The sequence below is a fragment of the Protopterus annectens genome, chromosome 15.part0, assembly GCF_019279795.1.
Source record: "Protopterus annectens isolate FY-2018-M chromosome 15.part0, PAN1.0, whole genome shotgun sequence".
NCBI classification, from domain to species: Eukaryota; Metazoa; Chordata; order Ceratodontiformes; family Protopteridae; genus Protopterus; species Protopterus annectens.
In genome coordinates this window covers 398065628-398091811 of record NC_056749.1, presented here as the reverse complement: position 1 = coordinate 398091811, position 26184 = coordinate 398065628, and the positions used below count along the sequence as shown (strand labels likewise).

Here is a 26184-nt window from a genome sequence, read left to right as displayed (position 1 = left end):
ACCTTTAACCTGGATAGCTTCCAAACTGAACTTTCAGCCAGTGACTGGACACTCCTGAAACATCTCCCATTAGATGATGCAGTCAAATACTTTAATACAAAATTCTTAGCCATTCTAGATTGCCATGCCCCTATACATAAAATTAGAACTAGAACTAAACCAGCCCCATAGCTCACCAAAACTACCAAACAAAAAATCCTCCAAAGAAATAAACTATGGGCCAACTGGCAGGCAACAAAAAGCCCTTCAGATCACCTACAGTTCAGGCAGCTAAGAAATGAAACAAAAAAAGCCATAGTGTCTGATGAAAGCAACTACTACTGCCACCTTCAACAAACCCACCAAAATAATCCTCAAAAATTCTGGCTAGGCATAAACAACCTCCTACACCCAGGACGCTCATGCACTCCTGCTCCCTCTGGCTCTAATCACAATAATCCTACCCAAATAGCCAACTCATTTAACACTTTCTTTACAGAAACCATTCAATCCCTGGCCAACCAGCTACCTCCTAACATCACATGCTCCACCACTGCCACCACCTATAACTCCCTTCTATTTCATTTTCAACCAGGTCCCACATCCCTTGTCTGTAAACATCCAGAAACTTAAACCCACCACACTCTCTGCAGATCAACTACCTGCAGAATACCTGCAAAAATCAGCTAAAGTTGTAGCTTACCCCATATCCATCCTCATTAATAGAAGTATTTCTGAAAGATCCATCCCCATCCATCTGGAAAGTCTCCCATATTACCCCCCTGCATAAAGGTGGTACTTCCAAGGACTTTTCCAACTACAGGCCCATAGCCATATTATCCCCTGTGGCAAAGGTAATGGAGAAATGCATTCACATGCAACTTTTAACCCACCTACTTGAAAAAAAAATCTACTAGCCAACTGTCAACATGGCTTTAGACCACTTCATAGCACCACCTCTGCTCTCGTATCCTTTTCTGACCATATTAATAGAAATCGAAATAATGACACTCTATCCTCAGCCCTCTTTATGATCTGTCTAAAGCCTTCGACATGGTCAACCACCACCTCCTCATAAACACACTCAAAAACCTGTCATTGGATGACCTTGCTATTCCAGGTTCCAGTCCTACTTAAATAATAGAAAACAGGCTGTACTGTGGGCAAACACCTTATCTTCCCACCTTCCAGTTACCCTAGGGGGTCCCACAAGGATCCATATTGGGACCTTTACTCTTCTCCATCTTTACAAATGACCTCCATTCTGTAATCCCACATGCCACCTGCATCCAATACGCAGATGACTCCACACTTATATGCTCTGCCACTTCCCCATCAGAACTTCAGTCTCTAACCCAAAAGACCTTTAGCACAGTTGAAAATTGGCTTCTGCATAGATGTCTTATCTTAAAACCAAAAATGCTATTATTCACCCCCACCCGTTGAACCTCCCCACTTAACTTTACTGTAACCTCTAGTAATGGAACTATTATATCTCCTGATCCTACCACTAAACTACTCGGGTTCTAATTGATAATAGCCTCACATCAATAACACTATAAAAACAGTTAATAAGAAATTAAGTTCCCTCTACAGGATCAATCCCTTTCTAACTCCACTAGACAGGATCACCATTGCCCGCACCCAACGTATCATTACTCTACTTTACGCCTCTCCTATCTATACCAAATTATGTAAAAGTGCTCTGAACAAACTGTCTACCTTTTACAACAATATTGCCAGATTTGCTGCAGGGTCCTCCTATAGAACCCATCATTGTAGCAATCTGAATCAACTAGGCTGGCTAGAATTGCCAAATCTAATACTATTCAATCAAGTAATAGTAGCCCACAAGATCCTGTATCAACCAGAAAATACACCTATACTCAACTTCCCTAGTCACCCCCTATAATAATCTCAAAACCCTGCGCTCATCAAAACTACTAGTACAAATATCTAAATCTAGTAACTCAGCTGGTGACACTCTGTTCTCTAATACAGCGGGTAAAACCTGGAACAGTCTCCCAATCACCTAACTTCCCTATCCTCAGCTAACCTATTTAAAAGTAAACTTAAACCCTACCTTAAGTCATACTGGCTATGCCCCTGTGCTAACCCAGATTAAATAACTGACCCTTCCCATAATACCGTGCTTATTTTATTATCGCATTATCTTATTTAGGGCATGCACCTATATATATATTGTTGACTTTATTAACTACAACCAGTCTACTTTTTGGACCTCATGTGCAATTTTACAGTACGAGTGTGTCCATGTACTGCTTCCAATGAATATCCACTATATTTTGTTTTTTTTTGACATTTTTTTGTGTGACTTTCTAATTAATAGTTCCAATGTCTTTGTAAATATCATTGTCTTTGTGTACTTTTTTTTTAAACTTGTGGAGCTTTTCTCCCCGGGCCTCCACTGAAAATGGACATACATCCAATTGGACAAGCCCAGCCAACAAATGTAAAATAAAAAAAATAAATAAAAATAAATAATGGGGAAGAAGAGAAAGGCTTCATAGATAAAATCTCCCAGCTAAATGTCAACCCCAGTGTAACTCACTGGATAGCAAAAATGGCTCAAAAACTGAACCCAAGACATTATGGTGGGTGCCTCTACTTCGTCTAAAAGACCTGTCACTAGTGATGTACAAAGGTTTCAGTTTTTGAGCTACTCCTCTTGGCATTTACTTTTCAAACATCAAAGTAAATGTTAAGGGTTTGTGGCTGACCTAGTTTGCAGATGACTGAAAACTTGGTGCCATCACAAACGCTCTAGAGGACACCAAGATCCTCCAAGACGGCCTTGTCTTATACAAATGGGTGGTGTCAAAACCACTGACAAACTAAATGCAAACAAGTGTATACCTGTATCCTTTGTCAAGCACAACTCCCCTTGTAACTATCATGTTGACAACATATCCCGGAAAACTGAATACATAGTTAAGGATCTGAGAACTTGTGTCGATAATGAACTAACCTTTGATCACCATGTATCCATTGCTGTAAAGAAGCCATTTTTCTATGCATAGCTTACATCTAAAGGTATTGCCCTCATTAAGCCAATCACAAACAATATGCCTCTTTTAGTATATACCTCTCCAAATGCTTGTCAGAATGAACAACCACAACACTTTCTCACTAAAAAAATCAAGGGCCCAAATTGTAAATACCATGCAGACCATCTCAAAGCATTGTCTCTCTTCTCAGTATTATACAGGCTATAAGATGTGATGTCTACCACATGCACAGAGGTTCAACAGACTCCATTCTCTCAGTCCTATTACACACTGACAAGCCCAGTGGTATGACACCTGCTCAAAAGATTTCTTTTTGCAAAACAAATATGCAGATTTGTATCACACAGAATACCCCCTTCTATGGAACAGTCCTCCTCTCCACATAAAGCAATTTTTCTCCTACTCTATTCAAACGTAATTTGTTCGAAGGGATGAGTAACCAAAAATTCACCCACAGTTTAGCACACTGTCCCTTATGAATAGGGGACATATGGGAATGTCCCAACATATCCTTGTTCAGCTCATCTCTGGTTTATTTGTTTGCAAAACATCACGGGTTAAAAACTACCAAAGGAATGTAAAGATAGATTTCTTAAGATCCTCACATATCAATAACCTAATTAGCACCTATGACGCTATAAGAGAATGCAGATTACATCCGGCTACCAAACTTCCATAACAGAGGGTCAAAATCAATCTGTTGAATTAATGCACAAAGCATGAATAAGCAATTCTATGTCTAAAAATGTAACATTTCAATATTTCCAAAGAAACATACAGAGTTATATATTTAGCACATCTGTTTGATATTCTGAGACTTTGTAGCTGCAAGTTTAGGAACAGCGAGACCAAACAAGCACAAATGCAGACTTACAGATATCAAGTCTAAGGCTGTTGATTTTTCTTGGAGTATTTACTTTTTGCCAGCGTATGTCAGTCTCAGAGTTAGTGTGCATATAAGTTTGAGCTGGTATAGTGGGGCTTGCCAGTGGGGGGAAAAAAGAAGAACAGCGATGTTCGACATTCACTATTCTTCTGCATTTTCATACCTTTTGTTTTGTTTTTTGTAATTCTTAGAGTCATGATTAGGGAGCTATATTTTACAACTACTACACCTTTAATGTAAGGATTTTATGACAAAAGGGGAATAGTAGGGTATAGGAAGTGTAAGCTTCTTGTACAAAAGCAATGAATAAAATACAATTTTCAGCTAGCATTTAAGAAAGGAGCCCCTGAGCCAATTCTTGACATTACTTTGCTGCTGTAAGAAAGCAAGGTAAATGTATATGCACAGAATCTGAAATATTGAGTCTATATTATATAATCGAAGTTTCAAAACTTCGAATCCCATATGTTCGACAACATATGATTGACGTTTGAAACTTCAAATATATAATAAAAGATAAAAAAAAATAAAACTTACCTTAATGCTCTGAGCAGGGGGGCAAGCCCCCCTGCACCCCCACACCCCCCTACAAAAATATACCAACTCCAAGATCGTACATCAGGACAGAAAAGGGAAATTCTCCCATTCTGCACAGGTACGGCACCGTTACATTTAACCTTCAACCTTTTCAAAGTTCGATCATATGTTGTCGACCATATGACATTCGAACTTTGAAAAGTTTGTTCATGTAATAGGAACCCGAAATATTTATATCAGAAAGTGGTAGAACTGCATAAATGTCTAGACTGGGCTTTGGAAACACACAAATTACATTCACCTCCTGCAATCAGTTTTAAACTATGAAGTTAGACACATTACTTCATGGTTAAACAGAAGGCAACCTATATTGTACACAAATGGAGCAGTAAAAGTCAGTCCTTGTATGTTAATAAAGTTTACTATCTAATCACAGACTTGGCCACCCTCATTCGTGTACATGTGGCACTCAATTGCTTGTAAGGAAATAATGGCTGCTTCTAGCTCTACAGCACAGAAATATAAAATAATAAAGTTTAAAACTAGGCAACAGAAATCTAAGATGTACAACTATGCCTACACCTCTAATTGCACATTTTAAAACCTAGTGCCTCATGCTTCACTTGTAACATTATTTTTTACCTGCTTCAGCATTGTTTTAGTTATTTTTTTCATGTCAATTTTTTTCAACCATCTGTATACAGCAAGACTTATAGTTATGACTGCACATACTGGAGATATTCTTTCCTTTCTCTGTATTAGATACTGTAACCTTAAACTAAACTGCATTTTTTGGGTGGGGGGGGGGCTGCATGTCCTCCCCTGTGTTTGCAAGGGTTTCCATCGGGTGCTCCAGTTTCCTCCCACATTTCAAGGACATGCAGTAAATTGGCCATAGGTGTAAGTGTGTGTGTGAATGCGTGGTTTGAAAGTACTACCACTCTAGATGATTGTCACTGTTGAAGTGAAGCCCCAACCCCATGTGCAAAAATGGGAAAAGGGGTTGTGGATGAATGGGTGCCATGGCTATCAGCTCTTCCATACTCATTTTGGTCCATTCTTTCCCTGCAAACACTTATCAAGGGTTTTAAAATGCCTTAACCCTTTGATATATGTGTGTCCACACTTTCCATTAACCTTGGCTATGGTGCTAATGCTTTTCTTTCTTGTTAGGCATTCAGTTTTTTACGCTATTGAGTGGTTTTTTAATGTAGCTTGTAACTTTGTTGTATTATATACACTTTATCTGTTTTTTTGTATGAATAGGTGCTTCTTGAGTAAACATTTGTTTGACACTGACTAAAAAGATTCCAACTTTCTGTACCATAACAAAAGTGGAAAGCAGAACCAAGTTGGATAAAAACGGCACGGACTGTTTTATTCAAGGTAAGCCCTTTCAGCTAAGCAAATTCCCAGCCTTCATCAGACAAAAGTCACTCCACACAGCTCTATTTTTATATAAAAAAGTAGTTCACATTCATTAATCGTTAATAAACCAATCACTGTCATGAATCAATTTAAAATGGTTACACCTATAATCATCATATTATAAAACCTACCTTTCTTAATCTTTTTAGTCAGTGTCAAACAAATGTTTACTCAAGAAGCACCTATTCATACAAAAAAACAGATAAAGTGTATATAATACAACAAAGTTACAAGCTACATTAAAAAAACACTCAATAGCATAAAAAACTGAATGCTTATGGATAGTAAAATAATTAAATATATTATTCAAAGAGAAGCTGTCTCACATTAAAGTTGCTATAAAATGCTATACAAATTGCCAAACAGCATTTACCTAAGAAGAGCTTTAAGTTTAAGCACACACTTTATGGATGCAAAATCATTTAACCCTGGGGGGGGGAGATGAGCACATGTTCTAATTTGCCAAAATAACTCTTGCTCTTCCAGATACAACTGCCAGGGTCCTCCTCTTATATCATTTCTAACCTGGTACAACACACAAAATACAAAACAATGATCCGGGAAATCTAAAATGTGCCTAGCAAGTGCATTTGTGAGGTCCTTCCTACCTATGGCATACAGGTGTTCATAAATTCTTTTCTTTATTTTTCTTTCTGTTTTGCCTATATAGAAGGAAGGACATTTCTCACATAAAGCTACATATATTACTCCCTGTGTATCACAGTTGTAATTACCCTTGATAAAATAATTTTTCCTGTTAATGTACACTTTCTTATCATTGTGAATAAATTTACATTGTGGGCACATACCACATTTTCAAGATACCCTTTATTTTATCTTTTGGTTTATCTACGACCATTTCAACAAGGTTTTTGAGGTTACTACCCCTTCGATATGTGTATTTTGGAAATGTACCCAAAACCTTAACTAGAGCTCTGTCTTCTAGTATGATGCTCCAATTCTTAGCCACTACTTCCCTTATAAATTTAAAGTCCACACTGTATGTGAACAAAAAGTTAATTCTAGGGTGAACAGGGGAATCCGTATTCATGATGTCATTATTAGCTCTACTCATCAAACCTCCACCCAACAAAGGCTTAAAATGCCCAGTGGTCCTTTTGCCCTGAACTTCCTGCAACATCCCCACAATAAGACTGTCAGGATACCCTCTACTCAGAAACATTTTACTGATATTGTCACATTCCTCAATGAAATCAGTATCATCTGAGATCATTCTGGCAGCCCTGACAAATTGCCCCTTCACTACACTCCTTTTTTGATGGAAGGGGTGACAACTAGAAAAATGGAGATAACTATTTGAATGGGTTGGCTTTCTGTAAATTAAAGACTTAAATTTATTATTAGTTTTGTCCTTACAGATTTTAACATCCAAAAAGTTAATTTCATCAACTCCTATGGAATACGTAAATTCTGGAAAGTCAGTCATTCCAGAAATATTGTCAATAAACTCAGGGATAAGATTTTGCAGGCCCTTCCAGATAAAACACGTCATCTTGGTATCTAGTATACCAAGTGACATGTTGTTGGTACAGTTCACTATTGAACAGCCAGTTACGTTCCCAAAACGCCATAACGCTATTAGCAAAACTACACCCACAGGGTGACCCCATGGCAATTCCTATATTTTGGAGAAAAAAACTGGTCTTTAAAAAACAGAAAGTTGTTTGATAACACTACATCTAGTAGAGTTTCCACTAGGTACATCTGTATATTGGTGGCTTTTTTAGCTTTTGTACCATGTTTGCTGAGATACTTGGCTTCTGCAGTAAGTCAGTGCTACCTACCTCCTTGTCTGTATGTATGGGCAAACAGGTACTGGCCATTCACAATTACCTCCCAAACTAGTTCCCCAACACCTTGGTACCTAATCAATTCCAGGTTGCAAGTGTCACAGTTATGGCCTGATCCCCTATGCCTGAAGCCAGCATGTGATGTATGCTATTGGTATTATAGGTTATTTTTTCTGTGCATCCTGGTCAGGACTAAGAGACGACAGGACCAATTTGCTTAAGCAGCTATCAAAATAAAGAAAAATAAACAGATATAAATGCTATGTATTATTTTACTTATCTGTATTTGTTTATTGGGGTAGTACACTGATCTCAACTGACCAATTGCAGTTGCAGCCTGAGTGAATACATACACAGAAATGAAAACATTTTCAGAAAATAATGAACAGTAAATAAAACAGTTTGCAACTAAATATGGATAAATACTTACAACAGTATGGTAATAATGTTTCAGGATGAAAGATGAGCAATGTTGCAAGAATAAATGTGATGCAGTCCTGGAAAGATTTTATTCACAAGTTTATTTACTATACAACCTTATAAAAGGAGCAGAATCACACTGGACAATTAGGGACAGAAGGGACAAAGAATCAGCAAGAAAGGATGTTAAGTTGGGGGACATTAGCAATGACCTTGGCACCACAGTGTTTATATCAGAGTCAGGGAGTCTGACCAACCATCCACAAGGATGATGACCTGCAGTTGGATTCCCAATCCAAGATGCCTAAGAAATTCATTTCAGGCCTCTTAGGTAAATGTATTCAATCTAAGAAATCATCAGGAGTCAGGGTCCACAGATAAACTTAGTTGGGCCTTACCCTTAATCCTATTCCTTGTTTTTGTTGTTGTTGGTGGTGGTGATGGTACCCACTGCAAAAGAAAACTGTTTCCTTTTACAATCAGTTTATTTTTAAGGCTTGGTGTTTTCTACATTTTATCACTGTAAACCCAGTCAGCTATTGGTAATATATGGTTTAGTCCTACAATCTTGAAACACAAAATGTTGAAAATACAAATCCTGAGATAATATCAAAAGACCAGAATGCTGAAAGCCACAGCATGAAAGTATTGGAATTGCTCTCTCTGCAGGACCCAAGTTAGCTTACATCCCTGGATCATCAGCTTTGCAAAACCTATGGCAGTGCTAATTCCTTTGTCCACAATGGTAGACATTTTTTATATTTGAGATTTTAAGACATTGTCTTCAGTGTTTACACACACACCTATACAGATATATTTATATTTACACACACAGACCCATACATTTTATATACATGTACGTACAGTCCTTTTAACAGTATAAGCCAGTGTTCAGGAACCCACAGCTATTTTTTTGTAAACACAAATTTCTTGTGGAACTGATGGAGCTAAGTAACCACTCTGGAATAGCTGGGGTTACAGACAAACAAACAGCAGCATAAAACACCATGCTGCCTCAACTCCACAGCATCAATGCTGTGTAAACTTTGGATTGGTACAGAATAAAACACTTAATTGAGTAATCCTGCAGAATGGCAGTTGTGGGTCTGCAGCTTGCGTTAGAAACCGTACAACACAGAGAGAGCAGGGGATTCCCAGCTCACCCTGAGGTCACTGACAAGAATAGGAAAAGATTTATTTTCCAGTATAGTCAAAACAGCTTTGTGCATATCATTCCTATGACTGAGGTCGGATCAGGAAAAGTACCAATACAGCAGGCACTGCTCATCTTTAAAAAGCTTCACGCAGGTGTACATTAGGATCCCCCTTTGGCTTCTGTAGTGCAGTTTTATAAGTAGGAAATTACACTATGAGTAGTATGTCACTGCTGTGTTCATTAGATAACAGACTTTGTGCTCCAAAGAGCTTACAGGAATAATTATGTCGTGCCTAAGCCTGTCTTTCAGGTCCAGGGAGGCTTCCAAGTCCACTGGTCTCTGCATTGCAAACCTAACTGACTTCAAGGACATGGTGAACACAAATGCAGTACATATAAAATGACAAATAAAAAAAAATCATGTTGTCAAAAAGGATATACAGGCAAAGCAACAAAGAGCAGACCTATTTACTAGTGAATGTGCATGTTTTTGGAACTGAAGATAACAAGTTGCAAGCCTAAAACACCAACATTAATAAAGTGTGAATTTAAAAATGTAAAATGACTGCTAAATCAACAGTATGCAATAAAAATATACCTCTTTTCTTCTATTTCAGAGATCAATGTAATATGAGGAAAAACTGAAAAAGAATGGAGATTTGTCAAACATGGAAATAACACAAGAATATAAATACCTTTACAGCAAACTCCATGTTTGTAGCTCGGTGAATGCATCGTTTGCAAACTGAATAAGACCCAACACCAATGTCTTCTTTAGGTTCATATGCTTCCATGAACTGTGCAGATGGTCCATGAATTTGCTTGAATATAAATACACAGGAAACTATTATTTAAGTGCATTTCACAAACCATAGATCTAATTAAACAGCACTTTAATCATAAGTGAGTAGAATCCGTAGCAAACATGACAGGAGCATTGTCAATTTAGTATTATGGTAACACACATGCAGCACAAGTTAACAGCATGTAGGAATTAAACTACCTCATTATCATGGATTATTTTACATATATATATATATATATATATATATATATATACACACACACAGACATATATATATATATATATATATATATATATGCTTGCTAGACAAGCTATCGAGAAGAAACTGCTTAAAATAAAAATCCAACTTCTACGGCAATGACAAAGAGGCACAACTCAGGAACAGATTGTTTTAAGCGCTTTCATTCCTTTAATATAGTGGAACTTCGTCAGAAAATATTACAAGGCAGATGTATGAGACTATATATATATATATATATTTTTTTTTTTACCTTGTGTGAAGAAATCACCCGCGGTGGTGGTGCTGCGGTAGCGTTTTCGCCTCACAGTAAGTCGCTGTCCGGTTCGATTCTCAGCTAGAGCGTCTTCATGCTTCATTGAAGGTTGTGCGGGCTGGTAACTCGGCACGGAAAAATCAACTACCAATCATTAGCGGACCGGAGTTCCGCTGTGGCGACCCCATCGGGAAAAGCCAAAAGACACAAACAAACCTTGTGTGAAAAAATCCTCAAACTTGACTCCAAGCTGGAATATATATGCACATATACATAAATACATAGATGGACACTTGTATGCCCCTCTCTTCTGACATTCATATACTTTTTCTTGCATCCTTTTAGCACACCCTCACTAGGAAAGATTGTACTACAATAACTGAAACAACTGAATTAACCTGGGGTTAGCCCCGATGTGCATTTTAGAGTTTTTTTCCAACCTTTGAATCCGGTGAAGGCCTGAAGTAATGAAAGAAATTCAGGCTTACTCTTCAGCTCTGCTTTTTCTTTCATCATTCCAACACATCTGAACTGGCCAACAGCACAATGAAATAATTAATAAAAACAAGCTAGGGGTCCGGGGGACGCTACGGCCTAGAAGCCATGGAATCATATATGGCCTTGGGTATATTTAAAAGCTATTTTCCAACCTTTAATTCAATGATGGCCTGAATAAAAACAATGAGCAAAGAAAAAAAATTATATTGTACTTTTGTTCTTTAAAGGAAGAAAAATTGTGTTGGACAAAACAGCAGTTCGCAATAAACTGAGAAGACAGATGCTTGTGAATATGTATCAATAGTACCTGGGAATAGCGTCTGACTCCTTATCTCCCACCCCTACCCTCCAAAAAAGTGTTAATCCCTCTGGTGCTAGATACGGATGAAGAAACAAATGGTCACATTCATCTATTTCAAAGATTTTCATTGATGTTAAACATATATACAGCATGCAACATCATCCCTACCCTAAAAAGACGGTAATTTTCTGGGTATCACTCAGATGTCAAACTGTGACAAAACTTAAAGAACAAATAGAATACAGTAATATATTTCAAACTGCTGTCAGACTTATATAAAGGCAAGGATCTTGACCCCCTATCCCTAAAAATCACTACCTGTTCATCTGATGGTAGATTGCTAGGAATGTGAAAGAAATAACAATCCCAATAACATATTCCAACTTGCTCCTCCTAAACGGTACGCAACCCCTTAGACAAGCTATAGAAACTTTTGGTGCATGCCTTTGAGGTTTGTCAGTGACAAACAAATAATGATCACACCATCCACAGCCACCACAGAAGCTGACATTCTGTACAAACCTCAAAACTTTGACTGTAAGGAAAATTAAAGTAATAATGACACCATCCCTAATCTACCCACACAAGCTACAGTGACCTTCTGTGTGCACCTCTAGCTGGGGTGGTTTAAGACTAGAGGTTCAGGGCAGTGGCCACTATCAAGCCTGTGATGAAATCCACTTGTACAGTTGTACAGCCTGGGATATAGGGGACATAGAAGCCCTGAGGGTCTAGCTACTACATGATGTATTTCATGTTTTATAAGATGACTTTTGTAACTCTGCTATCTAGAACAGTTATGCAAGGGCCCAGCAATATTGTGCATGTCCACAAATAAAAACAGTATTTTTTTTTTTAACACACACAGTCACCACCCCTGAGAACTGAGTTTATCACAAGTTATACTAATTTTTCATACAAGTACACATTCACTGATATTGGTCTTGACAAGCCAGGTCTGTCACAAAAAAATCAGAGATACTTCAAACATGTACTAACACTGCTCTTGGAAAACCAGATCTATCACAATATCCACAAGCGTGCACACACATGCACAGAAACATTTTCGCATTTTGAAGGAATGTACGTTCAGCTATATCACATCTTTGGGCTGCTGGAGGAAACAGAAACAAATAAATAAACCCACACAGATATAAGGAGGTTATACATACTCCACAGAAAAGAAGCAACAGCCAAAAACTCTACCAGTGATTTATGTTGTAAGCTGCCAAAACTTTCTGTACCAGTGTTTTGATGATCAGCTACTTTTACACACATTCTGCTCCTGCCAGACAACTAAGGATGGTCACTTATGGTCTACAATGCTTATGATGGAAAATAAATTATGACAAACTTGTTACTCCAATACAATGACTCCCCAACACACACTCATAAGCCATAGCAATGTTACTTTTATAATGAGTTTTGTAAATGCACTGCTTAACACTACACCTGCCTTGCCAAATTAGTGATTACTGTTTAATGGTGATCAAACAGTGGGGGTAAGGCACTTCTATCTACAGACGGCCATTGTACCCATCAGTTGCATCAACTTTACTATGTACAGCTCAGACATCTGATTGTGATAGCTAATCAAATAAATAAATGTTTCAATAATAAAAAAAAAAAAAAATTATCTTACTTCACAGAAATGCACACAAGTTTTGCAAAGCCAAATCAATGACTTTTTAATCTAAGCAAACAACAGGATCACTTACTTTCATCCACAGACAGTTTTCACCCCACTAAGCAGTTAAAGTCACTTTTGTGTATACTTCAGATATGTGATGAGAAATGATGGCCATGTAATGAAGTTCATCTTTATTCTACACAAGCAATAGCCACGCATTAAATTCCAAGCTGCTTCAAACAAACCACATTAATCTTGCAAAGCCAGAATCATTGTCCTCAACAGACAGCTCCAGCATTTATAGCTAACTTGCTGTGTACATCTCAGATGTCAGGCTCTTATAAAATTAAAAAAAGAAATGCTCACTTGACTTCTTAAAGAGTTTGGAAGAACAAAAGGCCCAAAATCAAAGACTGATTTTAAATGGTGCTCTAAGGCTACTAGGGTTGAAAGAATAAGTCAGAAAATGAAATTTATGTAATTATTCGGTGACTGCATCATTCTATGGTTGACCAAAACCACAAATGTTAAAAATAAACAAACCAAAATCCTAGACGAACTCGGGACATTTATAGCTCTCAACTTACTTCACAGCCAGAGACCAAGACAAAAATAACGAGGGGCAAGGACAAATAAACAAAACTAGGGACAGTTCTTTAAATATTACTCTAATTCACTCAAAAAGACTTTGCATCAATATGTATTTTCTGAACTGTAAGAAGTACTAACTCTTAACATTTGGCATTACGGACTGGCTGACTAAGCTTCAGTAATTTGCCATAAAGATTTTATGATAAGTAAGAAAAATATGAAACACTATCACGGACATTCCACAAAATCGGAAACAGGTGAAAGGAAGGAATGAGGACAGTTTATGAAATGAGAGACCATTAGCAGGTACTTTATTTTCCCTCAGCTGTACTCAGTATGCCCACTGGTAATATCTCATTACTTGCCAGGATTAAAAAAAAAAAATCATGCTCTTGCTGACTACTGCTGCCACTGCCTACATTGATTACTCACTTCTCTTCACCAATATTTGCAGGCTTTCTGTATGCATCTCAGATGTCTGTGTGTATGGATGTCACCTGACGAATCAATTAGTACAGCTTTTTACTCCTTGTGAAGGCAAGGAATAAAATGTCAGTACTTTCCCCACAGGACATTATTCAGGTACGGATGCCTTTCTGCTCAAGTTTTTCTTTTCTTTAAGCTGGCCAGCTTACAGAGTTGTGTAACAACCTTGGCATAGAAAAATAAAATCAAACAAAACACTTTTCGCATAGTAGGAAAGCTATACTGGCAACAGAGGTCTATGTGGTGCAGACAAACCTGCTAGCACAATCAGTATCGACCAAACACTATGACATTGCTGAGCTCCTGCCAACAGGAGTTCACACAGTACCATATCACATCACTACCATAGCATGTTACTGACCCAAACTCTGCTGTTAAGCCTGGTGATGATGTGAGGTATTGCCACTTAAGCCAGTGGATGTGTAACATATGCCAGCACAGCTAGCTTGACTTTTGTAAAGAATTACATGTCATTTGTATATCATAGTGATTTCTGCAGATGCTTGTGTTGAGAAATGTATTTGTAAAGCTGCTTGTGTTAAAAATATACCAACAGTGTGCACTGCTGGATACAAAAATAAATACACTTGTATGTCAGGCGGCATTATAACTATTGAAATTAATATTGTAACAGAGAATACTGAAGAGAAGAGGTTAAGCTCAGCTCCATCTAACTTTGAAAAATACTATGAAATTTAATTATTTAATTTTGGCCAAAAAGATTACATCTTACAGTTCTGATTGCAGCCAGAGACTAAATGTCCGTGCCAGAGAATTGTTTACTAGCTTCTGTAGAAGAGTGGAAGGGTTTTATTGTATAATGACTTCCAGAAGCTGCAACAGATCGTAGTAAGGCTCTGTGTGCATTTTAACACGTGTGTGAGATTCTGGCTCAGTTTCCAGTAATGGGGGTAGTACGGGAATGAGAAGTCAGATGATCATGTGTGTGTGAAATTGTTCTGAAATCCAGCACAAAAATGATGTTTTAATACTAGATGACACTGAAGCCCCAGAGCAGTCTGTTTTTGGAGCCTGACAAACAAGGAAGACCACTTACCTACTTCATCTTGCCTTGCTCTAGTAAGTGACTAGGGAATACATTTTTTTTTGATCAGTCAGGAAAATATAGTGATAAGTACTACTTTTCTGTATCTGTATGAATCTATTCATCTGTGTTATTTTAATATTTTCAGTGACTGAAACGCTGGTGTTTACTATAAATATATATTCAGTATTTTCATGTTCTATTATTATTTATTATAAAATTTACTTAAACTTTTCATTGTCATTTCCTTTAGATATTTTAAACTTTGAGAGTACTTGTATCTACTTGGTGACTCTGTGGCCACTTCTGAAAACCTTACTGCATTGGTCAAACACTATAATTTATATTAATATTAATTTCATTCAGTATAATTGGGTACCATTGTAAGAGCCTCAGAGTAGCTGGCTTTGGAGTGTCTGTTGGCAGTGTAACTACCTTATAGTCTGGGCAGAAAGGTGCATAGCTAATAAATCTGTGCCAGCCTTTCCCAGGTGTGTGTGTGTGTGTGTGAAAACTGAATCTCAAAGTGTGCGTGTCTATCATCTGCTTGAAGCAGGGCTACAGAGGACTGGTTTTGTAGAGAGAGAGTGGTGGAAGACCTGGCTGGACACTCAGCTGTGGACTCCACTCTATAGCTGTGGCAGTGGAGAGTCTTACTAGGGACCTGGAGGGAGACAGAGAGAGAAAAACCCACACCCCGGACTGAGTGTGTGTTCCCCATGTGCGCTTAAGGGAAATTGTGCTTGATGCAGAGAGCTACATCTGGAAATACCATGTGGAAATACTTTTGTCCCTAGTGAATGTCCCTCTTCAGTGTTAGTGTTGAGGATTCAGGCTCCTTGACTACCGGCCTAGAGAGGGGATGTCACAAGCCTAATGAGCAGTTGTAATAACCATTGTGCAGTATTGCAGCAGACAACAGAGCAATTCAGTCTGCACACAATTCAAAGCAAAAGGCAGCTTTGTACACTGCCTGCCATTCCCATGATGCAAGTTTATCAATCATAGCAATGATTGGTGGTGTACTAAACAGTGTGCAGAATGCATGTTTGCAACTGCATATTACCTTTATGAATCCATTGGATGCCCTTTAATGAAATTATAGAGGAAGAGTGTAAAAGGGATCACTGCCTGACAAAACAACCTTTAACTGTTGTGGTCATGGGTCTTCAGTACTCTGACTAAGAAAGCATGATATAACTAGTCAAACATTTTAAAAGACTCTAATTAGAACCTTCCCAACCTGTGCAAAAGTTCTGCATCTTTCCTAAATGGATCAAATCTCATTATGTAGAAGCAGAAATGTATATGTACAACAGCTATTCACTGAAATGCAGACTGACAGATGTATAGAATGGTTAACGAGACAGATGCCTCTTTTTACATAAATGTGTGGTTTCACTACGTGTGGTTTCACTATGACAGAAACTCATTTTTTTCAAAAGTTAAGACTTAATTCTGCTGACAGAAGAATCCAGAGGCTATTAAACCTCCAACATAAAGTGAAGGTCATGTCATTCAGGCTACAGATTAATGCTTCCATGGAAGATAGTACAAAGGGAGACAAAGTTAATTTTTCTACCACAAAAGTGAAATTCCATGGTAAAAATTAATCTAAATAAAGGAGACATATGGAATATACTAATTAAATTGGTATTAAACAGAGGTGTGGAATCCAAAAACTTGCCGCACATATTTTGTGGAAAATTAAGATGGATATGTTTATTTTGACATGGAAGAAGCTAAATTATTTCTTAACCAGGTGTCTTTGTTTTTTCTCAGACTTTTGCAAGCCACAAGACATGTTGATGATATACAGACAAAATATCTGTTTTGCTATTTCACAGAGTAAGTTTAAGTGAAGGCTTATTTATTGTTTCTAGGATCATAGCTCTCAACCTGTTAGCACAAAAAAAATCTGAACAAAGACAAAAATAATAGGGGGAAAAAGCCCAAAAATAGGGACAAATTTTAAATATTGCTCTTAGAAACTTAGAAAGTTGCTAGAATAAAAGGTCTTGGGTTACCATGCATTTTGTGAAATATATGAAGTCTGAAACTCAAATCTGTGTCATTTAATGAATTCATTCCTTACTGATTTTCCCCAAAAATCCAGAAAACTACAATTTTTATGAGGAACACACCCAAAATATGAGGCAAACCTGGACATTTAGCGAAAATCTGGACAGCCGAGAGGTATGTCTATGACACTTATGACTACCTCAGAAAGGTATTCCAGTAGAGTGATCAATGAAGATCAATGTCAGTCGTGTTAGTGGAGGGATATGTAGCATGGAGAGACAAACCTGCCTACTTCCTATAACAAAAGGAGTTTTACTTGTATTTTACTTGTATTTTTTTTTTATCAGTAAAGTAGTTGTAATTAGTGTCATGCATATCATTGTTAGACAACAACCACAGTATAGCCATTTGTATCTGAAGAAAACACAGAAAGGTTTATGAAAGGCCATTTAAAGAGTTACATTTCCTAGATGAGTACAACTTTGTGTAGACTGACTGGGAAGCAATAAAAAAATCTCTTAAGTTATTCTTAGAATGATACATCATTTAACCTCAATTGATAAATCACTAATTCATGATCCTCAGAGGTTTGCCTGCTCTGTTCACCACCTAGTCATTTGGGAACCTGGAAGATGGATGAGATCTTAATCCCTTATGTTTTATTTCACTACAATGTTTGCATGGTGATCATGCAAACTTGGGAAGAGAAACTACTTCTTCCTTGTTACGTACCAGACTGCTATGGGGCTGATGGTTATAGGTGGGGCTGAGGGAGATGCATCTACTCAAGTCAGATATTGTGTTAGTTCATGGCTCTTAGCTTGGTGTATTACATAAACATCTACACTTTTGAGGACCACAACATTTATGTTGTAAATGACAGAAATGTGTTCCATACTCTAACAAGGGGTAGCCATATATGCTGAGATGCACCACAGGCATTTTAGGTTCTAAGGGATTTTCATTGTCTAGACTCTACTGTGCCTCCCACTAAAGAAGTACACTCTGGCAGGCTTTCAATATCTTTACTAAAGAAGACAAGGAGTCTGTATTTTGAATCTACTGGACCCAAAGACAGAAGTATAAGTGAGCTTACCTTTCTCCATAACTCCTAAAAGATCCAGTACACCACAGGATGCAACCTCTCTAGTAATCACCACACATTGTTATTTTAATACCTCACTGTTGTACTGTGATACAAAAGGGAGTAATTGTCAGCTTTTCAGGTAGTAGTATTTAAACCATAGAAATCTAAGGGACTATATTATTTGAATTAAAGTTTAAAATATTGATCGCTGTAAACAGCAAAAATGCCGGGCATCAATGTGTGTTTTGTGAGACTGCAGTACAGTGAAGATTGGGAAATTTGCCCTTTCCTCACTGTAGTGTGATCTCTGAGATGGTATATATAATTAGCGGGAGGTGTGGGGGTGCAGCCCCCCACAATACATGATTCGATGTCCGGCGTTTTCACTTTTTACAGCGATCGATATTTTGAACTTTCGTGCAAATAATATAGACCCGAAATCTAAAATGAAGAGATTTTAGGAATGTGACATCAATAACCAAATAGTGGATTACATACAGAACACAAATGGATCCAATAATAGAAAACTGTGAACCTGTCTCCAAAAACTGGATTTGTTCACAGGAAAAAAAATTCCAACATATGCAACGCTTCAAGTGTGAATGCAAGACTGAAAAGGAAGGAGTGAACCTGGTAGCATCTGACCACTAAATGGCAGAATTGGCATCTCTTGCATCACCTTCTGACCCTGATATGCACAGAACCAACTTCAGGGACTATACTCACTATGCTTTCAATGTTACAGGAACAAAGTCATCAAAAAAGATCATCTAAGATTCTTGCTGTGCTACATATGTTAGCTAACTGCTCGTGGTTAGCATGCAGCTTAGTTTTCCTGTCTTTCTAGCACTAGAAAAAATCTAAGTGGGAGTAATATGTGCTATGTTTTGGTCATTGGTAAGATGGAAAATAGTACTTTTCTCTTCAAGATGAATGGTGTCTAATTTTGCTGCATATATCTCAGTGACTGGGATGCCTTACACAACTGTAAGAAGAAATGGCCGATGAACAATTTCCAGCAAATGGCTCAGCATGACTATGACAAGGGCTCAATGTATTACTACAGCATATGCTTTCAAATAAAGCAACAGTCATCACATGAACTCTCTGAGCCGCAGTGCAGACAGCCACAAGATTGCAATCAATGACAACGCTGCCCTTTAAGCACCTTTTTTCGCTAGGCTATCAGTACTGTTGATCCTTATGGAAGTATTACTGCTAGAGATGACAGGACTGTGTGATCCGTGATGTTGGATTATGCACTAGCTTCTGTAGCTTGCAGAGCAGGTCTGCTGAAGACCAGAGGTATAGCTAGCTGTTCTGGCACCTGGTGCTGTCCCCTGATCTCCCCTCTCCAAGGTTTCAGCTGAGGAGCAAAAGAAAAGCTGTTCTGTTCTACTCCCCAACTCAGTCTTAGGGAGGAAAAAAATAAAGCCCTTCTTTCCTTTTAAACTGCAGAAAAATGCATGCTACATTTGTAGCAAGCAGCTGGTAAAGTTTATGTCATACATGGAGCATTAAAGTGCTTTAGTTCTGACCACAGATGCAATACCAGCATTCACTTCTCAATGCTTGTAATGCAGACAAGACTGCCTGGTATCTGTGCATCATGTCCCTAACACTCTGCTCCTGAGGTGATCTTTCACCTCACTCTAGCTATGCTTTTGCAGACGAATGCAGAGTTCTTCCATATTTTACAGAATCTCATCACTTGAATCTATTTTCTTCATTAATGTCCTTCTGGGTTCAGTCCTGGGTCCTCTCCTGTTTGGTATCTACTTCTCTGAAGTCCAGACCAACACAAAGGGACTCTGGCTGACAAACTTTGCAGATTATTGCAAGCTGGGAGCTATTATTAACTCTCCAAGTGATGTTGACATCCTACAGAAAGGCTTCGATGAGACCAACGACTGGTGTCAGAACCATGGCCTTAAGCTCAATGCCAAAGAATGTGTCATCCCCTTTGAGAAAAACCCAGTTCCCATGAATTACCACATTGATGGTAGTCCACTGAAGACAGAAGGCGTTATAAGAGATCTGGGAAGACAGGTTGACAGCAACCTCTCTTTTGATCACCAACATTGCCACTGTGGTCAGAAAGTCCTTCGTTGTGGGACATCTCATTGCTAAGGGTTTTGCATCCAGGAAGAGGGAGGTCATTGTCTCCCTCTGCTCTTCCCTCATTGGGCCAGTCATCAAGTGCGGTGCCCATTTGGCATGTGCCTCGCTGGACACCTGCAACGACTGGAGAGGTGGGAAGGGTATGTCACAGAGAGAATCCTAGGCCTTAAACACTTGTCCTATATGGACAGACTCAAAAAAACTCCAGTTAATCTCGGTCTCATATTGCCTACTTAGAGGCAATCTCTGCTTGACTTACAAAGCCATGTCTGACCCAGCTCTGCTAGAAATGCTATATCTATAGAAATCCCAATCCCTCTGCACCACACGCTCCAGAGACCTCAACCTCATTACCACAATCAACAGAACATACTGGAGGGGCAGGTTCATAACTCAGAGACTGCCCATGCTATGGAATAGACTTCCCATACATGTCAAACAGAGCGCCTCACTGACCCTCTTCAAGAGTGGATGGGAAACAGAAAATTCACCCTGGGTATAACTCCAGTGGCTCTACTCGACAGATGCGCTGGGAACTAAGGTTGGGTGGCACAACGCCAAGGTAATCCTATGGCTAGGCTTGTAAAGGCCCCAGGGCCATTAGCCTAGTACACACCTATGAACCTGGATCAAATAGCAGCAGTCGAAAAGGGGATGAAACCAAGAAATCCAAATTCAAGTCCTCACACAAATAATAAACTGAAGTAGTGCCATGCACAGACCCTACTCAGCAAACCTGCTGCTGCTGCTGCTGCACACATTACTGACACAATGAGGCAGTGCATGTTCATTATTATAGCTACTTGATTTTTCTTTTGTGTCACACAGTCCTCCACAATGTCAAAAGCCTTGTCTAGAAGACAGGAATGCTGACTGTAGGTCAGATGCTTCAGACAAGATCAATGTCTTCATACCAGGCATTGACGAGAAGACCATGCACTTCTAGAGGAAGTCTAGGGCTCTATCATTTACATATCAGGAGTAGACGGCTCAAAATTTGGAAGGAAGTAGCATGTCTATTCTAGTTATGACTCTGTGGTTTATGGTAGCAAATGCTTAGTCCTTGAGGCATTCTCTCATTTATTGAATGTATTTTTCTGTGAGGCCAACAATCTCTCGGTGAAACCACAATGAATTCATACTACCAAGACTACTGCTGATGTGACTAAGAACATGTACTGCTCTAGATTTTGGAATTCTTCCTGGAACAAATATTGGACTGTACAGGAAGGGGACCCAGCTATCCTTTAGTGTGGACAATAATGAAGATGTATCTGAAGGAGAAATGGTCTACTGCAGAAGACAGCTGACATTTTCTCACTGTCCACATCTTAGAAGCTCAGCAAGCTGGGGGAATGGTGATCTGTACTCTTCCTGAGAGTGAGGTGACAAGGCTTTTAATGAAGGCTGTCACAGAAGGTTATTCTCTGTTTACGTTCTATTCAAGGCAGGAATGGAAGAATAAAAAGAGAGGTAAAGAATCAGATGAAATGATAACAGATCCAACTGTTCTAGTGTCTATCATGTCAAGAGGATCATCTCCTATCTTGTCCTCAAGGGAGGCTCTCTCGCTGCTTAACTCATATGAATTAAAACGTACACCTAAAGACAGCCCACACTACTCAGAACTAAAAAAGTCTAATAGATAAACAAAGAAAAAACACCAAAGCTCAGAAAATAAAACCAATAAAAAGTAATATTAAAAAATAACTACACAAGCTTTCAAACATAGGGATGATTCTCCCACAGACAACTTGAAGGACCAGGTCTGCTGCCCAAATCTTGTTCTGAACTGGTTTAATGATGCATTACTATTTATTTGCTACATTTACCAAACTTTGGTGTGCCACAATAATCATTGCCAAATCATGTTGCCTGACCTGACATGAGCAATAAGACTGATGCCAGTTCTAACAACGTGAATGACAACAGGTCTGCCAAATGGTCGCTGGTCGAAGCTTTGATGCAGTCACTGGACTTGGGCCTTGAGCCTGCCATGTAAAAATGGCCAGGAAATGCATCCTTAAAAAAATATCTCAGATGCACACTGAAGTGGACAGGCATATATGATGACACCACTTGTAAATACAAAGCAAATAGAATGCTTATGCTATGTTCAACTAAACTTGAAATAAATTATGACTTTGTGGGGCAGATAACTTTAATATAAATCTGAGCATTTATCAGGACCTCTACCAACTCCTGATGGAAATGTAAGTAATCAAGACCATGAAATTCAGCAATAAGATGCAAAGATAATTACTTAGTATGCAAATTAATTAAATGTCTGTTGTGAAGGGAGGCACATAAGCAGATACCACATACTTTGACAACATTAGCACTATCTGTTCATGATAATACTTACATCTGAAGTTTCCCTAGACATTAAAAGCAGTGAAAGTTGCAATAAGAAAATGGACAAAAGGAACTGGGTAGGGCTTAGGATAACAAGACTATCATTACAGTAAGAGCGCTAGACTGAGCACTATCCTGTAGTAGAAAAGTTCAGTAAATTAGACCTCTTGTGTGCAAGTCAAGGGATAATGTTCTTGCATTTCTGTTTATTCCAGGAAAACAAAGAAAGGAAGGCATGACCTCCAAGGTTCCCAAGGGAAGGTCAACACTAAATATTCATGCAGATCTGGGAAAAGAAGCAGTATGAAGTGCTTTACCATCTGTTTATTAATACCCATCTGTATTCAGTGAAACTGAAGCCTAAAGATGAGGCAAAAGGAAGAAGACAGTTGAACGTGCAAAACCCTTTACGTCACCCATCAGCTTATAACTGCAAGGAGTTCTCATGTGCGAGGATGCATTCAAGGATATCTAGTCACTTTGCTATTCAAAAGTAATCAAGCACAGAACAAATCTAGAACAAAATACTATGCAAGAAACAGTACGACTGAAGGAGACGATACTGTGAGATTTCATTGGGCATCAGAAAAAAAAGGTACAAATCAACGCTATTTATGTTTCTTTGATAAACTGGCTCCCATTTCAGCAGCAATAAACCAAAGCACAGAAACATCTTCCTAGATGGGGTCCACTAATTCCAAATCACAGACAAGCTTTCATGCCACTCATTATTTCTAAGTAATACGTCTATCTTATGATGTCTGGTAATTGTCTGAGGTGACAGCTAGCCATGCAGAAAAAAGTGTGTGCACGCGTGTGTGTGTGTGTGTGTGTGTGTGTGTATGTATGTATATATATATATATATATATATATATATATATATATAGAGAGAGAGAGAGAGAGAGACATACAGATATAAACATAGATACAGATATATTTCAAACTCAGGGACATAGCAAAAAGTCTGGAAAGAGAACAGAATGTACAAGTCAGATGAATCACATTAGTCTTTACTTTTCAGAAGCTTTGGAAGGCAACACTGCTTTAGCCTTTCAGCAAAATGTTTATTAGTAATGCTTACATTTGTACTTCTAAGACTACTGTTGGTGGAAGGGACTACTCAACAACACAAGCAGAAGGACACTCCGCTATACAAATCTCAGTGCAATTAACATCCAACAAAGCTTGAAAGGAGTTTAAACGTGTCATCCAGTAATAGCTGCCTTTACTACTCCTTTGCCCACTTTAATACCTTATACAAATTTAAAGAATCAGAATAAACAACTGCATTTAGTAACCCCAATCCCCCTTAATCACTACGCAAAAACAACACACCTCTTTTCACTACGTTTAATCCTGACCCAAATATAAAATAAAATATCAATTGCACAATTTCCTTATCATATTTTACTGGGATGATATAAACATTTCACATATATATTATTTTGCCATTAACATCAAATTCACCAGATAAGCCTTTTCTCTGAATGCTCATCTATATGTCCTCCAAAGACATATTTATTTTATCAAATGCTCCCATTGCATTACAACTACATAATTTTTCCCAAATTCTATTCCTAGAATGACATTTATTCACTGAAAAATATATAATAAACTCCAATTTTCACATCTTCCAAACCCTTACTTTTTTCTTTACTCAAGGCCATTCTGATTTCTTTAAATATCCATTCAGACAAAACAATACTTATCCATATTTTCTTCTTAGAAACTACAACTACATTTCTAGTGTACTCCATAATGCCATAAACCACTATACCTACTCCACCATCCCATGACAATGCAGAAATACTAGTAAGCAAACTCCAAATCAACCCAAACAAACACCTAGTCATAACAGTCTCATATACCCCATCAGGATACAACCTTTCCACCATAGAGCACATGCTTCACTGGATAACAAACAGTCTCTCAAGAGACCAATACTACCTCTACGGCTTCACACAAGTTATCCAAACCCCTACCAAAACTATCGTCTAATCCGTAACAAGAAAATCTTCAACCCTCAAACCCTGATATCTGCCCTCAAACAATACAAATGGATCCCTATTAAGACCATGTCCCCAGATTCAGGAGTAGAATACTTTAGAGAGACTTTCCTTACAATTCTTAATATCGCCCCACCTAGAACAATATGCATCAAAGCAAATTATACCCTGTGGCTAACCAACAGTACTTGAACCCTTCTTAAACTTAGATACAAAGCCTGGGACCTATGGTTCACTAACAAATCTCAGTCAACCTGCTTAAAATATCAAAAACTTAGAAAAAAAAGCCAAAAGCCAAATCAAACAAGACAAAAAAATGCTAAGCTAATTTACAAGAAAAACACCATAGAAATCTCCCAAAATTTTGGTCAGCAGTTAAAAAGATATTCAATCCCGGACAAACATCTAACCCCACTCCTTCTACACTAAACTACCCAACCTCCATCGCTGAACACTTTAACAAATATTTCACTGACAGCATTCTTGCCCTCATCAAAAATAACTGTCCTAATCAATCAACTACACCAATGAGAGCACCTTTTTCTTCCAATCTATTCCCACAAATACCATCCAAAAACTGCTTAAACTAAAATCTACAAACACCAGCACCAGATAACCTGCCAACTGAATTTCTCACAATATCAGCTCCAGCAATTCCATAGCATGTCTCAATTCTTATCAATTGCTCCATTTCAGAACAATATTTCCCCCAGATCTGGAAAACATCACGTATAATCCCTCAGCACAAAGGTGGCAACTCAACTGAACTTTCAAATTACAGACCAATTGTCGTCCTATCCCCACTACCTAAAATATTTTAAAGTTGCATACATTCAACCTCTCCAATACTTCACAAATAATAGGCTACTAGCTGATTCTCAACACGGATTTAGGCCGCATCATAGCACCACTGTTGTCCTCCTAAGCTTTTCTAACACCATTAATCAACACAGAAATGAAGGCAAAATCAATTTTCCTGGTTATGTCCAAAGCATTTAATAGCGTATCCCATCCCAAGCTACTTACTGCCCTTAACCTAAATCTTAGCTTCCCATCTATCACCTGGTTTGAAAGCTACCTTACAATGTGCCAACAAGCAGTGAAGTGGTCTCAAGACCTCTTCCCCCTACTCCTTGTCACATTAAGTGCCACACAAGCATTCATACTTGGCCTAGTGCTTTTTAATATATTTAGCAATAATCTTAGCTTAGCCACATCTCTAGCCTCTACAATCCAATATGCAGATGATGCCGCATTCATTTGCACTGCCCCTACCTTACAACTCCAAGATATTATACAAAAATCCTTCACTGCAACTGAATCATGGCTGTCAAACTCTCAGCTCATCCTTAACCCTAGTAAAACTAAGCTTTTAGTCTTCCACCCCTCCAGAACACCAGACCCCCCCCCCCCCACACACACACACACTTCTTCGATCTCAGGCACAGACAACACAATCATCTTACCATTAACCCAAACAAAACTATTAGGAGTAG

The 26184-nt window shown here is 38.3% G+C and overlaps 1 protein-coding gene across 1 annotated transcript in view; it reads right to left on the bottom strand.

Moving 5' to 3' along the window:
* Positions 1 to 26184, bottom strand: part of RPS6KA6 (ribosomal protein S6 kinase A6) — a 1361734-nt gene that overhangs the window by 330712 nt on the left and 1004838 nt on the right. The window contains exon 15 of the mRNA XM_044057140.1: positions 9942 to 10067. Within this exon, the coding sequence (XP_043913075.1) occupies positions 9942 to 10067 (126 nt within the window). The remainder of the gene's footprint in view (positions 1 to 9941; positions 10068 to 26184) is intronic.